The sequence below is a fragment of the Arvicanthis niloticus genome, chromosome 10, assembly GCF_011762505.2.
Source record: "Arvicanthis niloticus isolate mArvNil1 chromosome 10, mArvNil1.pat.X, whole genome shotgun sequence".
Taxonomy (NCBI): Eukaryota; Metazoa; Chordata; class Mammalia; order Rodentia; family Muridae; genus Arvicanthis; species Arvicanthis niloticus.
The window spans coordinates 34,549,886-34,569,022 of record NC_047667.1 but is presented as its reverse complement, the minus strand read 5'-3'; the positions used below and the strand labels follow the sequence as shown (position 1 = coordinate 34,569,022).

Here is a 19,137-nt window from a genome sequence, read left to right as displayed (position 1 = left end):
TGCTAGCTCTAGGTTGAGATTTATTACAACTAAATCAAACTGTGAAAGTTATATTTAAATGGTGTTAGCCTTTGGTCCTCTAATTGTATGATTTCTGGAGATAAACAGGGTTTGACAATGAATTTTTATTATATAAAGTTATTATTTAAATAAATACTAAAATTTATTTTCTAATGTTAAAATGACATAGTGTTTGGCAGATATAACATTGTTGCTTTTTAAGGAGAGATTTTTTTAAAATCATTTATCTCCAACTAACCTTCACAAACCTCCTTTAAAATGTATATATTTATGCATTAGTTTAAAAAATAAACCATCACACTCCCCTGACCTATAAGAAAGCCTGATTTTTTAACTGAAGATTAAGTGAGAAATGTCCAGGCTTGTATTTTAAAGGCTCATTTCTGTGTTCACTGTCAGACACCAAATCTGAACTATTAAGCAAATACTTCTCCAAATAGGGTACAAAATGGAGATTGTTTATGTTGGGAATAAGGACTTTATTTTAAGACCTCAATGAGGTCTAGGTCACACTCTGGAACTGTCTGTATTGCTCTATGTTGCTGGAATTTTGGCTGCTCACATTGTGAGTCTCATGTGTGCACCTGCCCATGAGCTTTCTCAGACCTGCGAATAGAAAACACACAAGCAAGCCAGTAAATCTCGAAATACCTAGGCTAACTCAATGACTGGACACTCCTAATTCTTCCCCTGATACCCTAGGCCCAGCCTGGGAAGTGACCAGAAGTCTCTTACCAGAAAACTCACATAGCTGGTTCGTTTTTCTCTTGCTGCTACTGTGTTGCCCTCTCCTCTCTCCCAATCCTCTTTCCCTGTGCTTTCTACCAGCTCAATTCTCAGTGTTGTGACCCTGGGTCAACCATTGGCTTCTGGCAACTTTATTGATAAGTATAAAACCAACTGAGGTCAAGGACCCTCACTATCAATAAACATGGATTCCCGAACTACTCCCTATCATTCTAGTTCTCAAACTGATTGTATTATGTGGATACTCTTTTCACATTCCAAAGAAATGTGCTTGAAAATGGTATAGTTCCTCTTTAGAAGATCGTCTCAGCATGAAGAAGAACATTTGTGGGGAATACTAAATGATGACTTCATAGATCCTTTGTCCATTCTAGAGTTCAAATTGATAAGTTTAAACTGTTTTCTCACAGACTTTCATTTTATTTTAGTGTTATACTTTGACTAAAATATTTCAAATTATGGACTAACAAAGTGTTTTAAAGTGTTGGGGTTGATTGAATGAAAATGGCCCCCATAGGCTCATAAGTTTAAATACTTGGTCCCCAAATAGGGGAACTGTTTGAGAAATATTAGAACATGTGATCTTGTTGGCAAAGGTTTGTCATTGAAAGCAGGCTTTGAAAAGACTTTGAAAAAGGCTTTGAAAATTCCCAATTGTTTTGTTCTGTTGTGGTTTGTTGTTGTTGTTGTCATTGTTGTTTTGTGTTTGTTTTTTCTTTTTGTCAGAATGAGTTTTTTCTCTGCCATCTGGTTGTAGATCAGATGTAAGCTCTCAGTTTCTACTCCAGAGCTATGCCTGTGGGCCTGCTTCCATGCTCCCAGCCGTGATGATTACAGATTGTAAACCTTTATAATCATGATTCTCTCAAATAAAATACATTCTTTTGTAAGTTTCATTGGTCCTGGTGTCTCTTCACCACAGCAGTAGAAAAGTAACTGAGGTGAAGATCAAATTTCTGTATATAAGTGTGAATTGGTTTTAAGTTACTTTTTTGATAACAATTATTTTGGTGAAAGACCAGGAAAAAAGTATTTTAAAAAGTCCAAATGGGATATTAGAGTAAATAAGCATAAACAGTTTAATTCTCTGGTTGCTGAATTTATTTTCCTCCACTAATCTCAGTTAAGAAGGCTCTGTGTCAAATATCAACTTTTGGCTTTTTCGGGTTTATTTGAAAGTCTTGTGCCAAAGAAAGAGTATAATCACTTTGGTGGTCTGAATGATAATGGTTTCATAATCTGAAACACTAAGACAACTACTATCCCTATTTTCTACTTTCCTAGACAAATTTCTTCCCCTGTTTCTTTGAGTTTAAGGCATTTTGTTCAAGTAGCCTTGTGTTTCTTATAGAACTAGGGTCAGCATCTTATAATGAAATTTAAGTAAATATATTAAAATGAAAATATTGAGGAACTACCCACATATAATAAAACAAGTTCTGTGTTTTCAAAACAATGCAATTATTTATTGAACTTCAATGAACTGGCTATTTCTTAGATGCTATATTTTTAAATTTTTTTGGAAACAGCTTGAAAAAATCTAAAATCTTAATTGTTTAAATTTATAATTTTGGTTGTGAGCCCAGCATTAAGGGCTGACCTTTTTCTCTCCTCTCGCACAGCGTCAACTGTCTTGGACTCATAAGGATTCTCAGAGGTCATGGAGCCTAGAGAAGTCTGACCTATGTCCTTGGTATACATATTTGGATGAGTACCTTGGTGTTCTTGTGAGATATCTAACAGTGAGGGCAGGTGCTAACTCTGACTCTTTTCCTTGGCTGTGGGGCATGTTAGCTCCTACTGTATTACCACATCCAGCCTTGATGAGATGGTATGTACCTGGTCCTTTTGTAGATTATTATGTCATGTTTGATTAATTTCTCTGAAAGACTTGTGTTTTTCTGAAAGAGCATGGATCTGGGGGAGAAAATAAGTGGGGAGGAACAAGGTGAGGGATGTAAGAAAAGGAAAACTGCAATCAGCATATAATAATTGAGAAAACAATTTTAAAAATATAAAAATATTTAACTTGATTATTTTCAAGGATATTCCTGTGAGTCCTCACAGACTAGATACAATTTAACAATAAAATATTCTTCTTTCAGCATATATGTAAAAGTCATAAAATCTTATACAGTTTCATATAAGGCTGCTTTGAGAAAAAAAGTCCCTTGTATTAATATATACATGCCACTTTTAATAATATTATAGGCTTTATGATATTAAAAGATTTAGAAGCCATTCCATAAGGTCTTTTTATTGTTGGGATACAAATTTGGGTAAAGTAATATGTGTCAAATAAGTATGACTGAGACAAATGGATTTTCTTCCACTCTAAAAGAACAGTATCTACACAGTTCAAACATGCCATCATCAAAGAAACTGGACTCTATCCTTCTTAACAAGTATCTTCATTTCAGCTTTAAGCTCCAACTATGATGCATGCTTTTTAGGTAGGAAGAGGAGAGAAGAGAGATGATACACACTCATCTGCTCTTAAGGGACTGATTTAAAACTGGGATGCCTTCTTTTAGTTTATGTGTATTACTTACCTTTTATCAGAATTTTTTATACATCCTTCTTAAAGGCAAAGAGAGGCTGTATGGCTAATGCAGTAGAGCTTATGGAGAACTCATATAATTGTATTGGTAGTGGAGGGCAGCAAGAAAGAAGTCATAATTAGATCTTATCAAATTAATACTGTGAGGAAAGAAAATTAGTCGGCAATCTCAAAGTTTCTGCAGTTACAGGTGTTCGGGATAAATGAAGATGGAGATGGAAGAGATCTCTTAAGTCATACAAGGCTTCAAACAGTTTCAAAAGATGCTAATGGAATATTTGCGTGGTATTTATAGCCTCATCGTGTTACCGTGGGTAACAGCTTGCTAAAAAGCAAATAACAAATATGGAAGTGGTGCAAAAAAATCTGTATACTTATATTGCAATAAGAGTGTATAACAAAGTTTTCATCATTAATTAAATATCCGATGTACAATTTTAATGTGTAGCTTCATCTTAATAGTTATAGCATAACATGACATATTAATAAAACAGTGAAAAAATAGAATACCTGCACTGTAAACTGAGTTATAGTAGTTGCTAAGAAAAAGCATCATGCAACTGTAAAGTTGTAAGCTGAGATATATCTTTCTATGACAAATGATATTTACTAAATATCATTTACAAAATAAAACTTTCATATTCAAACTTGAATATATACAGCACTTTTGTTTAAATAAAAATGTATGCAAGTGTCACTTTAAGACCAACAGACTCATATTTATCATCAATAATAAAATTATAATTTTAAAGAGAAATTGAAAATCTTGTATCTTCTACTATGAAATTGACATCTTCCTGAAAAGTAAAGAATTTTTTATTTTGGAGTTTTTTGTTTGTTTGTTTTTTGGTTTGTTTATTTGTTTGTTTTTCGAGACAGGGTTTCTCTGTGTAGCCCTGGCTGTCCTGGAACTCACTCTTGTAGACCAGGCTGGCCTCAAACTCAGAAATACACCTGTCTCTGCCTCCCAAGTGCTGGGATTAAAGGCGTGCACCACCACTTCCTGGCAAGAAGTTTTTAAAATTTCCAAAATAACAATAAAACTTAAGATGATTTATTATAGTGTCATGAGCATTATTTTGGAGATTGTTATAGCTAAGTGAGCCTACAGTTTACAAATGACTAATGCATGGTTTTCTTTGTATGAGTAAAAAAATCAATTCAAAATAGATAATGGACAAAATATTTTGACTAGTTGACATAAAAATGTTAATGATGTAATTTAGATTTCATATTTTATTACTAGCTATTGATTTTGGTTTTTATTCAAATAATATTATTTCCAATTACCTGCAAAAACTATTATAATGTCTGTTCCTATAAAATGTCTATAGTTATCTACAAGTACAATTTAAAGTGCTTGCATATATAACAGCCATGAGAAATCAGATTCAGTAAGGAAATCATTACTAAAATATGTGTGCATCACAAAAATAATATCCTTACTATTGTTCATCTCAATGATTTTAGTAAATGTACGTAGGAATTTCTCAGTTGTAATTTTTATTATAGTGTAATTAATATATATATATAATTATTATTTAGTTATGCTTCAATATGTAAATATATTTATATATTCAACTCTCAAAAAGCAACTGGGTTATTCAATAGTTTCTGATAGTACCAGAGTGTCCCTATACTAAAACAGTACAGACCTGATAATCAGCACAAGCTCTTTAGAACATTCCTGTGGACATAAATAGCCTCCCTCACCACATTATCATATGTAATTTATTTCAGCATTCTCAGACTTAGATTATTTTCTTCTATTCAAGATAAGATAAACACTTCCAATTTAATTTTGTTGGGGTTACTGGTGTATATTATTTTTTTTTTAGTTTATAATATCAATACAACTTAGAATTATCTTAGAATTCAATGTGTTTTGTATAGATGCTACTGTCAGTTTGATAAAACCAAGAGTCAACAGGGAGAATAGAAGCTCAATTGAAAAAAAAATGCTGTAATCGATCAGAGTGGAATGTGGTCATGACTGCAAGGAACTGTCTTGATTTATTTTTTGATGTGGGAGGGTACAGAGAACTGTAAACAGCATCAACCCTAGGCAGGTCAGATTAAGGTACATAAGAAAGCTATCAGAGAGTAAAAGCATTGAAAAGAAAAGTCAATAAGTAGTATCCACCTACAGCCATGCCTCCAGTTTCTCCTTGAGTTCCTGACCTGACTTCCCTCTATGATGAATTCCGACTTAGAAATATAATTAAGTAAATCCTTTTCTTCCTTTTTTTGCTTTTATTCAGCACAATAAAAAGCAAACTGTTCAGGAGGTTAAAGACAGAAAGAAGAAACTTGAATAACATCTTGAAAACAATTCAGTTCTGTATTGGGGCATCAAATAAAAGCTATGTTTGGATAATTTAATTTGATATATTTGATTTTGGGGTATCCCTAAGAATAATAGTTTGAAAATTTTGTATACATGAGCACGATGTGATGATATAATCTGTGGTAATCTATTCACTTTCTTTTTAAAACATCTCTTTAAATATGGGGATGACCTTTGGTGTTACTAACAATATTGGGGATATTGAGTCTGAAAAGACCATCTTTTGTAGCCAGGAAGGCACCCCAGTGGAGCAATAGAGACACCAACCAACTAACCCACAAAACTTTCAACCCCAAATTTTTCCTCTCTACCCCTATATCATAAAACAAGTTTTGTGTTTTCAAAATAGAATGTAATTATTTCTTGAACTTCAATGAACTGGCTATTTCTTAGATGCTATATATTTAAATTTTCTTAGAAACAACTTGAAGACATCTCCAATCTTAATTATTTAAATTTATAATTTTGGTTGTGAGCCCAGTATTAAGGGCTGACCTTTTTCTCTCCAGTCACACAGCATCAACTGTCTTGGACTCATAACAGTTCTCAGAGGAGTCATTGACATACATTAATTTACCCAAATTTGTATCCCAGCAATAAAAAGACCTTATGGAATGGCCTCTAAATCCTTTAATATCACAAAGCCTTTGATATTATTAAAAGTGGCATGCCTATATTAATAGAAGGGACTTTTTCTCAAAGCAGAATTATATGAAACTATATACAATTTTATGATTTTTACATATAATCCAAAAGCATATTTTATTATTGAATTATATCCAGTCTGTGAGGATTCACAGGAATATTCTTGGAAATAATGAAGTTAAATATTTATTTTATTCTTTTTGAAAAAAATGCAGACACAGGAGATTGAGCAGATACTGAGAGAATGGCCAACCAATAACCAGCCCAACTTGAGACCCATGGGCAAGCACCAATCCCTGACACAAATATTATGCTTGCAGACAAGAGTATGTTGTCGTCTGAGAGATTCCACTCAGCACCTGACACATACAGATTATTGATTTGTTCATACTGATTACTTCCATCCCACTTGTTCAAATATTCCTTATGTTCCAAATATATGGGTATGCATATGTATATGTGTCTGTGTTTTCAACTGACTCTCTTAAAAATAATGTTAAAATCAATCAGTGTAATCTTACTTAGCAATTTACTTCCTAATTCTTCCACTTTGTTAGATTTCTTATTTAAAATAAAATACTAAATATAAGCATTTAAAAAAACTGCTTCCATATCCAGTGGATAGGCACAGCCCCTGGTTGAGATATGGTGCCATCTACCCACCTCAAAAAATATTAATCCATAATTTCTCCTGTCTAAATGAAGTGCAGGGACAGAGTGAAGCAGAGACTGAAGAAAAAGTCATCCAGAGACTGACCCAACTATTCTGTCTGCAGACAACAAACCCAGACACTATTGTGGATACCATGAAGCACTTGTTGACAGGAGCCTGGTATAGTTGTCCCCTGAAAGGCTTGACCATAGCCTGACCAATACAAATGTGAATATATGCAGCCAAACATCAGACTGAGCACAGGAACTCCAATGGAGATATTAGGGTAAGGAATGAAGGAGCTGAAGGAGTTTGCAACCCCATAGGAAGAACAACAATATCAACCAACCAGAACCCCCAAAACTCCCTGGGACTCGACCACCAACCAAAGAGTACACATGGGTGGGAGAGGGGAACTATGACTCCAGCTGGATATGTAGCAGTGGATTGCCTTAGCAGACATCACTGGGAGTGGGGCTTCTTGGACCTCTGCAAGCTCGATTTCCCAGGGTAGAAGAATGCTAGGGCGCTAAAGCAGGAGTGGGTGGGCAGGTAGGGGAGCACTGTCATAGACGCAGGAGAGGGCAGAGGTGATAGAGGGTTTGTGGAGGGGAAACTGCTAAGGGGGATAACATTTGAAATGTCAATAAATAAAGTAACCAATAAAAAACGGAAAAAAGAGCAGTAAGATTTGACCAGTTGTCTCCATTCTGAGGTCAATAAAAAATTAAAATTAAAAAAATAACTGTTTCCATGTCCATGAATATTAAAATTAATTATAATCAAATACATTTCCATGGCCATAATTAATTATCAACATACATTAATAGATGTTATACAGACATGTTGAAACTTTTATATTTAGAAGAAATAAAAACATAACATAATTGATATGAATAATCACAAGAAATGTTATTGACATGAAAGCTGGTATTAAAAATTGAAAATTCTCACATAGTATATTCTCTCCCTATAGTAAGCAATTTAAAAAGAGGAACCACACTAAATAAACAAAACAAAGTAAGTAAAAAAAAAAAAGAAACAAGAAAAGAAAGAATTACATAAAGGAGCCTGAAATGAGAAAAATAAAAATGGAAGAAAACAAGTAAGATATAATTATTTAATTAATTCACGCAGGTGATCAAGAAAAGGAATTCAGAAAACATAAAAAAGTAAAAGTATTGAGGTATGAGGATGTCACTACATAAGTATACACTGGCAAATAATAAAAAATGAAGATACTTAACATTATTATTAGTCATTAATGCTTATACACAAACACATGATCTCACTGAGACACACACACACTCCATCTGTTTCATACAGACAAGTTTTGATAATCAAACAGTAGAAATGAACACCAGTTGGTATAGCATAAAGTGAGAAGAGATGTTTTAAGAAGTGAAAATTAAAAAAAAAGTTATGCAGGAACATGAATAAAGAATTTTGGCAGCTCCTAAAGAATGTTAAGAATTGTAAGTCAGTAATTTTCCACTGCAGTATATCCTCAATAAGATGGAAAACACACACTCACAGTGACAAAAAATGTACAAACAAATTCATACATACATCAATAAAAAGTTTAGTAGAAAAACAGAAATGTTCACCAAATGATGAATGCATAGAAAATTGGCCATATATATAATACACAATGAGCATATATTATATAATTCTATTTATATTAAACTTAAGAATGAGCATATCTATGGGGGCAAACTGTAGAATCTATGAATCTGTAGGACTATATAGACTATAGACAGATGGTAAATGTCCATACCTATATATTTTTCTTTTCATTTTAAGTATAATACAAAGCAATGGAAAATAACATGTGTGTTAGCTTTAAATCAAATCTTTCATAGAGATTTAATCTGTAGGGTCATTTATTTGTAACATTGTAAAATACTTATAACTACAGATTTCTCTTCTTATCAACTAAAGCATCTATTCAAAACTTTATGATGTTTATTCTGGAAATACTACTAAAAATGTATTTTTTGTGATGTATATTTTTTGATGTGTGTTTAACCAGACACAATAGATAATTATATGACTTTTATTCCAACAGTTCTTCAGAATATTTTAAAAACTTGTAAATAAATTTTGTAAAGTATATTCTGATACAAATATTTAAGTACTTCACTTTCTGTATTATACATTAAAATTCTGTTCAGTTAAAATTATAGATTATGAATTTCCAAATACTTATAAACTAAACCCCTAATTGTTTTATTGAAAAATTAGATATGGAGAAATTCCAGTTTGTGTTTCTTGCCTACTTCACATGCTCCTAGTTTAACTGTGAGAATTTGTCTTTTATTTTATTTCTTAAAACAGTGTTATTAACTGATGACTTTAAAAATAAAGTATAATCATTGCTTGATTACAGTAACAGAAAATCAAAATAAAAGATATATCAGTGCATGCATTTCCCACTGAAATATTCTTTTGAAAACAACTGCAATACATTTTTAAGATAAGAGGATCTACACTTTTTAAATTGTCTAACAGTAAAAAAAAAATAAATAAATAATAACAAAAAATCATGCTGACTGTATCAGCACACCTGCTCTCAAGAACAAGTAGACCTCAGCTCTAAGAACAGAAGCACAGTTGTCATGCTGTCCCAGTCTTACCTCTGTCTTGGCAGGCTGATGAGCGGCTGTTTGTGGCACCGTTTGCTAAGGCTAAAGAGCTTGTGTACAATTCTGTGCGCCTTCAGAAAAAGCTGTTTCATGCTGTTCTCCAGTTGTTCATAGCGGCGCTGAAAATTAGAATCCATTGTCCACAAATGCATTATAGTTGAAGTGTTGAGGAAATAATTCATGGGTAGTCTTTTCATAAAGAACTTGAATTCATCTGAAAAATATAAAAATTCCACATTTCAAGTATGAAACAAGTAGTTTCCCTCCAACCAAAACACATTGAACATACTTAAAAGTACATACTAATAGTTTAATATTTGTGACTAACAAACCAATAGAACATGAGACTTGGAAAATTTTAAGAACACTTGTTCTTCTTAAAATAGAAGTTTCATGAAAGAATATGGAAATAATTTACACAAGAACAATAGTTTGGACTGGAAATTTAAATTCTGTTTGTTGTAGGCATACTTTCTCTGCAACCTGAGTACAGACTATGGTACAAAAGTAGCAGAACAGATATCACATAGGCAAGTGATGGGCATTTGCAGCGTTTTTAATGCTTGAAGGGATTATAGGTTAAAGGGACAGGTATTATAGCTCAGAATCTGCCCAAATCAACACATCAACTTTTTACTAAATTACAATGTTTGTGTGTCATTTATGTAGAAAGATACAAACAAGAAGTTGGGTAGAAACACACAACAGATAATAAGGAGTAAAAAGGGGCATACCAAACCCCCAGAAAAGTAAATACTCCAATAAATAAGTTTGCTCAAAGATGTACAATTACATGAAATCTTTGAAAACAAATAACAAAAGTAAATAAAAACTTGTATATTATAGAAGCAAACATTCTTGTTCGAGCAATAAAGTAAACCAGAGGAAGTTTAAATACTCAATTGTATTCTGGTCACAACACATGAAGTTGCACATATGACATCACAGAAATTATGAAAGCATAGATTATATATGTATAAACCCAAGCAAGGCAAAATCTCTTCTGAAGAGCTATTGACATTCAATAATTGCCAGAAAAGAAAGTGGCAGTAAATTTTTAATTTTATAATAATGTGATACTTAGTATATCCTATATTCCAAAGTAGACCCTGTATTCAAAAGTAACTGGGTAATAGAAAAACTGGACTCCATGATTTGAAAAAAAATGATACATGTACATATAATGCACACAGTTCAGTGTGTGATTATGTTGAAATATATCTGGGAAGAGTATAGAGAAAGTGATCGAAATATACTTCATGAACACTTCAAAGAATTAATAAAATACTTTGAAAAAATATTTAGTGGTCAGTTTTATCACTGAAGCCCAGCCCTCTTAAATATCAGGTCATTAGGGTTTTCAATCTATAGATTTTTATCTGAAAAAGAAGAAAGACTAAAGAAACAGAATAATCTTTACAATACTACAAATATAATTGGAAGAAAGCTTATACTATGTTTGCAGCAAATATGTTTCAAATCAAGCCATATAAATAATAGATCAAAGTTTTGGTTTGGCAATAGTGTGCAGTTTCTTCCATATGTCATTCTTAAGAAATTTCTCCCCTTTAAGTAAGAAAATTGATGAAAACACATTGGAAAGCATTCCTTGGATAGTCACAGAACAGATGCCATTACTTTGAAAACTAATCATTCACTTCATTGTCATCTTTGACTTTGACACTTCCAGTAAGACCTTATCATGTTGAAGGCATGGGTTTCTAATTGTACTCTTTTTTTATCATAGTATTAAAAAAAATATTCTGAATCAGGACAACTCACGGAGGTTAAAAAACATTTTAAGGTAGAATTTACTTATCTCACTGAAGTGTTTGCCATAGTGTGTGTCTGTTGCAAATTACCAATGCATGATCTCTGTGAAGTAGTTTTAACATGACATATGAATAATTACTTCATTATGAAGTCATTAGGAACCACCATTGACAGTTACCCACAACAGTTATTGAACACCTGTTGTGCACTGAACATACAGATGTTTCAAACTATGACAGCAAGTGTGAGTAAACCTTTCATCTCATTTTAAACAGTGACTAATTAATGATGTGCCTTACTTTCAAATTCTATAAAATATCTTCACTTTTTGACAGGTATTTTACCTTAGAAATAAATCAAAGAATTTCTTGGAAATGTCATCAAAATATTATTCTCTCATTTGGCATTCTTTAAAATTAATATTTATAGAGTGTAAAAAATGAATTTTGAATGGAACTCAGAAACTATTACACAAATCAAAATTACATAATAGAAAGATAGGAAAAAATAGAAAAATAGGGATACCAGAAGATTTTTTTTATCTAAATTTACAACACTATGTAGAAAATAAGTCACTATTTGCAGTTAAAGTGGTAAATACTTAATAACTAATCAGAGACAGAGCTGTGGCTCAGTGCTTAAAAGCACTGGCTGATTATCCACTGTGTTCAGTTATTAGCACTCACATGGGCTCACAGCCATCTATAACTCTAGTTCCAAAGGACCACACATCCACCTTTGGCTTCTACAAATACTGTATGCATATGGTGCACAGACACACAGGCAGAAACACCCATATACTAAAAATAAGATGAAAAGAAATCTCAAGAACAACTAGTCATATTTTTGGCATTTTTAGATAAGTTAGAAAATGAAATCTAAATGTCATGTAAAGGAACTCATAAAATAAATTTATCAAATATATTATTGCTGAACTAAATATCTAAAGTATGCATCAGCTACATAAAGATTTTCAGTTTAGTTTTGTCATTTGAAGGAGGTAAAATTTAATGGAAAGGTCATCATTAATGTCAGAATGTTTCTTTGTTTAATGTGCATACTTAAAGTTTTTAAAATTCTTCAGGTTTACTATGGACTAGTAAAAATGATTTTTAAGGAGTTTCAGGCAAATGTTTGCAACCCCATAGGAAGAACAACAAAATCAACCAACCAGACTCCCCTCCCCCAGCTCCTAGGGACTAAACCACCAACCAAAGAGTATACATGGAGGGATCTATGGCTTCTATGTATATGTAGCAGCATATGTAGCAGAGAAAGGTTTTGTTGGGCATCAATAAGAGGGAAGGCCCTTGATCTTGAGAAGGCTCAATGCCCTAGTGTAGGGGAATGCAATGGTGGGGAGATGGGAGTGGGTGTGTAGAAGGGGGAACACCGTCAGAAAAGCAGGTGGAGGAGGGATGAGAAAGAGGAATTCTGGTGGGGGAAACTGGGAAAGGGCATAACATTTGAAATGTAAATATAGAAAATATCCATTAAAAATTGTCTTAAGGCATCTGATGAGCAGCTTAATCTGTTCCATTGTTGAGTTTTTTCAGTACTCCCTTTCCTGGCCAATATAAATTTCTATTAAAGTATTTTGAATCTACTGCACCAACCATTCAGAAATCTATTGTTTTTGTTGTTTTGTTTTTTATTGGATTATGCTGAAGTTTGTTGAGATATGCACAGGCATATGGTGGTTGAAGATTTACAATGATAGACTTTCTTTGGAATTTTTCACTATTTAACATAGTTAAGACTCCCTGCCTTTGACCACATGATCCTCAGATTTGGTTACTTGATCTTGTATATCCTGTATTCCACAAAGTATAATATGGGCCTCAGTATGAAGGCAATTTGAGGGACACTAGCAATATCTGATGTATTTAAACTCAACTCTTGCTCTTCCAATTTCAAGTATTTCATCCAGCCAATATGGGCCAAAACAGTTTGATCATGGTAACGATTTAAGTTCAAAAAAAAAAAAAAAAAAAAAAAAAAGGAGAGATATGTACTTGATAATAAAATATACTGTCATACTCATTACCTCATCAAAATAAAAGTAACTAACACATAATATATTACCAAAAACTCCTTAAATTATTTTAAAGTTTTGAATGGACTACTCAAGAAATATTACATTAGTCAAAGATTTATGAAACTGAAGGTAGTATTTATTAGCTTGACGTTATTACTATTTTGAGAAAAGCAACTCTTTTGTTGAATATACTATCCTATTCATTGTAAAGTGAATGATAGTATTCTTATTTTGTTTGTTTTGAGACAGTATAACCAAAACTGGCCTAGCACATAGTACATAGTGCATGATAATCTGAAACTTGTGAGAATCCTGCTTTAGGCTTCTGATGCTGGAATTATAAGAGTAGTCTCCCATGCCTCCTGGTTCTTAACAGTCCTCCTCCTCCTCCTCCTCCTCCTCCTCCTCCTCCTCCTCCTCCTCCTCCTCCACCTCCTCCTGCTCCTTCTTCTTGGTCATTTTTGACAATGAAGAACAGACAAGCATCTATCCTGACTTCCATAATATCTGTAATAGTTCATATTTCCTACACTATGTATAAGCAAGCATTCCTCTTTTTCACACCCTCAGCAGCATTCCTTTTCATCTTGTAGATGTCAAATCAAGTAGTTTCAGTTTTTATTTCCCTAATGGTTATGTATGTGGAACAACTTTAAAATACTTACTGGCTATTTCTGCTTCTTCTACAGTGTAATTTTCAATGATAAAAGATAACGACAGATATAACAAAGAAAAATGCTAATGAGCATCTGGGCTGGTAGAATTTATAGTCCATTTCAGTCTCCTAACAAAACTAATTCACAGAAAACAAAGAATGATATAGGGGGAATGCGTTGCATAAAGGAACTCTGAGGAAGCAAGGGATAAGGATAGGTAAAAATTTTACAAAATGTTATCATTCCCTAAGTAGGCACAGTGTTAATCTGAAATTAAGTCAATTATTTTTCAAATAACACTTCCTGTAACTTTTGTTAAGATATCCACTATGTATGACTCATTTGAACTTCGATCTCACAGTTTAATTTTCTGGCAAGGTTTTTTTAAACTACCTTTTAGAACTGATACTTTTATGTGTTTTGTATATCCTTGGTACTATGGAGAGATCACCGTGTATATGGCACACATTTTTGCCTATATTCATGGGCATGGAAAACATGGCCAGTTTACTTTATAATATAAACCCTAATTTTCAGAGTAATGTATTAAGAACTGCTATGGAATATATTTTCAAAAAATGTTCTCAAAATATTTTGACATTGGACTGTTTCTAGAGTGGTAACATCATATAATTTGCTTCTATCCAGAATAATTACCTTCATTTATAAATTCATGTGAATAGTTTCAAACTGATACTGATTCCATTGAACTTTAAAGCTATTGGTAATTTAAGATTGAATAAGAAAAAATGCTTTCATGATTTCTAGTTTATAGATTTAATAGACTTGTTAACATTGTGGTAATATAAGAATAATAAAATTGATAATATAAGAGTATTGGATTTCTACAGGTTTTGTGCATATTTTATGTTTAAGAAATAAGTAACAACAAATTATACTTAATGGTATATAAATACACACACACACACACACACGTATATCTGTTGGATAAGTTAGCCAACATTAATAGAATTGAATTTTCTTGTCAGTAGAAACAATACAGTTGCCTGACAGTGGTGGCTCACGCCTTTAATCCCAGCACATGGGAGGCAGAGGCAGGCGGATTTCAGAGTTCGAGGCCAGCCTGGCCTACAGAGTGAGTTCCAGGACAGCCAGGAGTACACAGAGAAACCCTGTCTCGAGCCCCCCCTCCCCGCCAAAAAAAGAAAAGAAACAATACAGCATGGAAACAGTTGCTTTAAATAAAAAAGAGTGATACTTTCTGATTTTGTAATATTCTTCATCCAGCTTCTTCAATGTCACCTTTTCTGCTTTTAACTGTAACAGAATACATTGAAGTGAATTTATATCAATCTCCTGTAAAACAAAAATTTCTGCACAGGAAGCTGATAAGGCAAGCCATCATTTCTTAAGCAGAACATAGTACTATATCACATTTTTACCTAAGCAAGTGCATTCTATCTTGGCTGATTTTTTTGTATATTAGTTCTTTACTGTTTTTACCATTGTGAGGTTTGTTAAAACAAACAGGGAGGAACAAAACAAAAGATAAAACAGCAACAATGAAAAAACAAACAAGCATAGACATTTACTAAGTTCTAGCTTTGAAGCTGACATTTTGATTTCAAAGTATTTCTTCTCTTTCCCTCACTGTAATTGCAAAGCAGATCACCCTTTAATGCAACTACTTCTTAATTCTTGGCAGTCATATTCCTATTGGGTAAAAAATATAATTATTTTATTGAGCTTCATATCACAGCATAATTCCAACTACAAGTTATCTTTATGTTTGTTTATTTGTTTTGTTTTTACTCTTATAAACTATTATCCCCAAACATCCCCAAGGGAGTATTTGAATGATGTATATCCAAACAATTTTTTTCTGGGTTCTACAGTATGCCTCTGGTGCAACCAGAGGTGACTATCTCTTTAAGTCTATTAAAAGTATACTAACAGACTTGGTAATAGAGATTATATTTAAAAAAAAAACAATATAATGCTGATTAGATAATGGTAAATGGTATTTGGTGTATGACCCATTTTGGGAGGCCACATTATTGTGAGTAAATCAAAAGTGTAAACTCAAACCAGATCTTAAGTATTGAATTGCTATCTAAAATTATGTTTTTTATGATTTTTATACTTCTCTGAAAGGAATGATATAATTTATGTTAAAATATAATATTTCAATACATTTAGCTGATTAAAATATGTATCCAGTTTATGTCTCTTCAATGTCTAAGAAAATTCCTAAGCAGAACATGTTACATCTTTACCTGGATAATATTCTTGAAATTACAGTTGGTAGATTATTTTAAGCTATAGGATTCAATTGAATTCACCCATATTTATATATTATCTCTTGGGGCATCATGGGAATACTAGTGATAATAGTATATTTTGCAGTCTATACATTTTAACAATGATGGCACTGCTAAATATATTTTATGAAAAATAATTTACTGTTTTTTGGCTATGTCATTGAAGAAAGTATTTCTCTTCTTTCCTTGGTGATTTTATATTTTATAGACTGTCTTTTAATGTATTCTTTATCAGATGAACTCAATTAAAGCCACTTTTCTTCCTTTAAGGAAAGAATATATGCTGAAAAATGAATAGGTATCAGAAGCAATCTTACAAAGTATCTTCTAAGGAGAAAATGGACAGAGTATAGTATTGAATTGTTAGAACACTCTTGAAAAAAATCTTTATAAATAGACACAATGAAAAACATGAAAACTGTATTACTGAGATGGCATCTGAGTCAATGAGCTTATTTCAAACTGATAGCAGAATTTGAAACTTTTAAAGCTAGTGGGTGTGACAAGTACTGCTATCAGATATGGCTTGATTAAGAATCTCAAGTATACACAGTTTCTTTACAAAGTACTGAATGAATGTTTGAGAATTCAAAGACAGTAATTTTAAAACAATTATCTTTTAATGTTGTAGAACTTCAAACAAACTTTGGCCTTAAAATTAGACTTAAATGGACACTAGACTATTTACACTAGAGTTAGAAGTATCACTGACCAGTGAATGTGTAGGGACAGGGAGCAGATGGATGTATATAGAAGAAATAATATTGACTGAAAATTCCAAAACATAAACTCTTGTTTCTCTTATCTTCTTCCAATAGAACAACAACAAAGGAATAGGGGAGGGGTCAGAAAATTTGGTCTATTCAATAAGCTACTTGCCTCTTCTCTTAAGATGTTACATGCATAGTCTTTTACTTTCTTCTTAATTTGTTTTATTTTAAATTAAAATATAATTTTATCAATTTTCTTCCATATAATGCACACAAATGCAATGATCTACTTTTAGAAAACTTAATCCAAGCAGAAGACTGAGCTTAGGGAACCCTCAAAAAGAAAGAAAGGATTGCAGAATTGAGAGCAGTCTAGGAAAGCAGAACATAGCCCATAGAATCAACTCATTAGGGCTCATAGGCTTGCATAAAGACTGAAGCCACAAGCCCATAACCTGCATGGGACTGTGATAGGTCTTCAACATATATGCTATGGTTATTTAGGTTGAGACTTTTGTGGGACCCCTCAGAATAGGATTGAGGTTGTTTCTGACTCTTTTGCCTGGCCTTGGGGTGTATTTCCTCCTATTTGGTTTCATTATTCAACTTAGATATAAAATGGTAGGTATGGTGTGAGGGGAGCTAGGAGAAGTGGATGGAAGGGGAATGTCATCAGGATGTATTGTATGAGAAAACAACAGCAACAGCAACAACAAAAGAAAATCAAGGCTATCAAAACCTTAGAGTTACTGATTATATCATGGTCTCTGTGGACAAAACCACAGAATATTCCTTGAGACTCCATTGGTTTGTGTATTTCAACCAAACAAAATAAAACAATATAAAAATCCTCAAAGCAAAACATGCCTAGAGCAGTCAGTAGGCAGTGGAATTGAAGCAGATTAAAGAAGAAAGATAGGAAAACTGAAAAAGAGAAGAGAAAGCTTTCCACCAAATTATTAGGCTAAAATGTTTCAAAGACTTGGGCTTTCATAATGCAACACATCTTTATAAAGTAAACATTTCCTTTAAAACAGAGCATTAACTGCTAATGTAAAATTCATCGGGTTCCAAATGCTACAGAATTCATAAATCATAAGAATATGGTAGATATAGGCTATACCAATATGCATATAATACATACACATGATAAAATATCATATGAATTGGACTTTCTTTGTCTTCCATTAAAAAATAATGCCCAAAGTTATATTGTTTGTTTATTTATTGAACAAAATCAGAGAAATATTAGTTTCTAGTTGTGTTCATAAATATCAATCATGTCACAGGTTGGTAGATATTCTTGTAATTATAGGCCATGTTTTGTAAAGGGCATGAGACTAAAAAGATGTGAAAAGCATAAGCAGACATTACCATGTACTAACCCATCACTTACCTGAACATATGGACTTCAAATAAGCCTCCAAATCTTGGTGATATTGATTATACTTTGATAAAGCATCAATTTAATCAGTTCTATCTATCTATCTATCTATCTGTCTGTCTGTCTGTCTGTCTGTCTGTCTATCTACCTACCTACCTATCATCTATCAATCTGTTTTCTCTCTGTTATCAATAATTTAAGAAAAAGAAGTAATCAATTTGAGAAAAATAAGGAGGACAAAGAAGAGCTTTTAAGATGGCAAATGGGAAGCAATAGAGGAAGAAAAGTGAAACTGAAGTGATACAATGATAATTTAAGCAAAATTTTCAAGTACTGACAGAGGAAGAGCACACAGTCCCCTGTCCAAACCCAAACACCATAGGTAACTTCTTGCACAAATGAAAAAAGTATCACTGGGTATACAAACAAGACTGAATGCTAGATTCTCTTTTGATCAATAAATGATAATACAAGCACACACACACACACAATCACATAAACACACAGTCTGACATTTTAGAAGATCCTTTGTTTTTATTAGTAGTAGTCTCTTATTTTTTCTTTGCCATGTTCTATTCTGATTGTTTTTGTCTTATCTTACTTTATTTTATCATTATTATTTTTATAAACCTGTTTATATTCTCATGAGAGGTTTACAAAATGGTTAGGGATTTGAC

General features: G+C 32.6%; 1 protein-coding gene across 5 annotated transcripts in view; it reads right to left on the bottom strand.

The window, feature by feature from the left end:
- The window catches only part of Brinp3 (BMP/retinoic acid inducible neural specific 3), a 373,430-nt gene that overhangs the window by 57,161 nt on the left and 297,132 nt on the right, over nt 1-19,137 (bottom strand). For all 5 annotated transcript variants that reach the window (XM_034513172.2, XM_034513171.2, XM_076941307.1 and 2 more), the window contains one exon: nt 9,609-9,831. In XM_034513172.2, the coding sequence (XP_034369063.1) occupies nt 9,609-9,831 (223 nt within the window). The remainder of the gene's footprint in view (nt 1-9,608; nt 9,832-19,137) is intronic.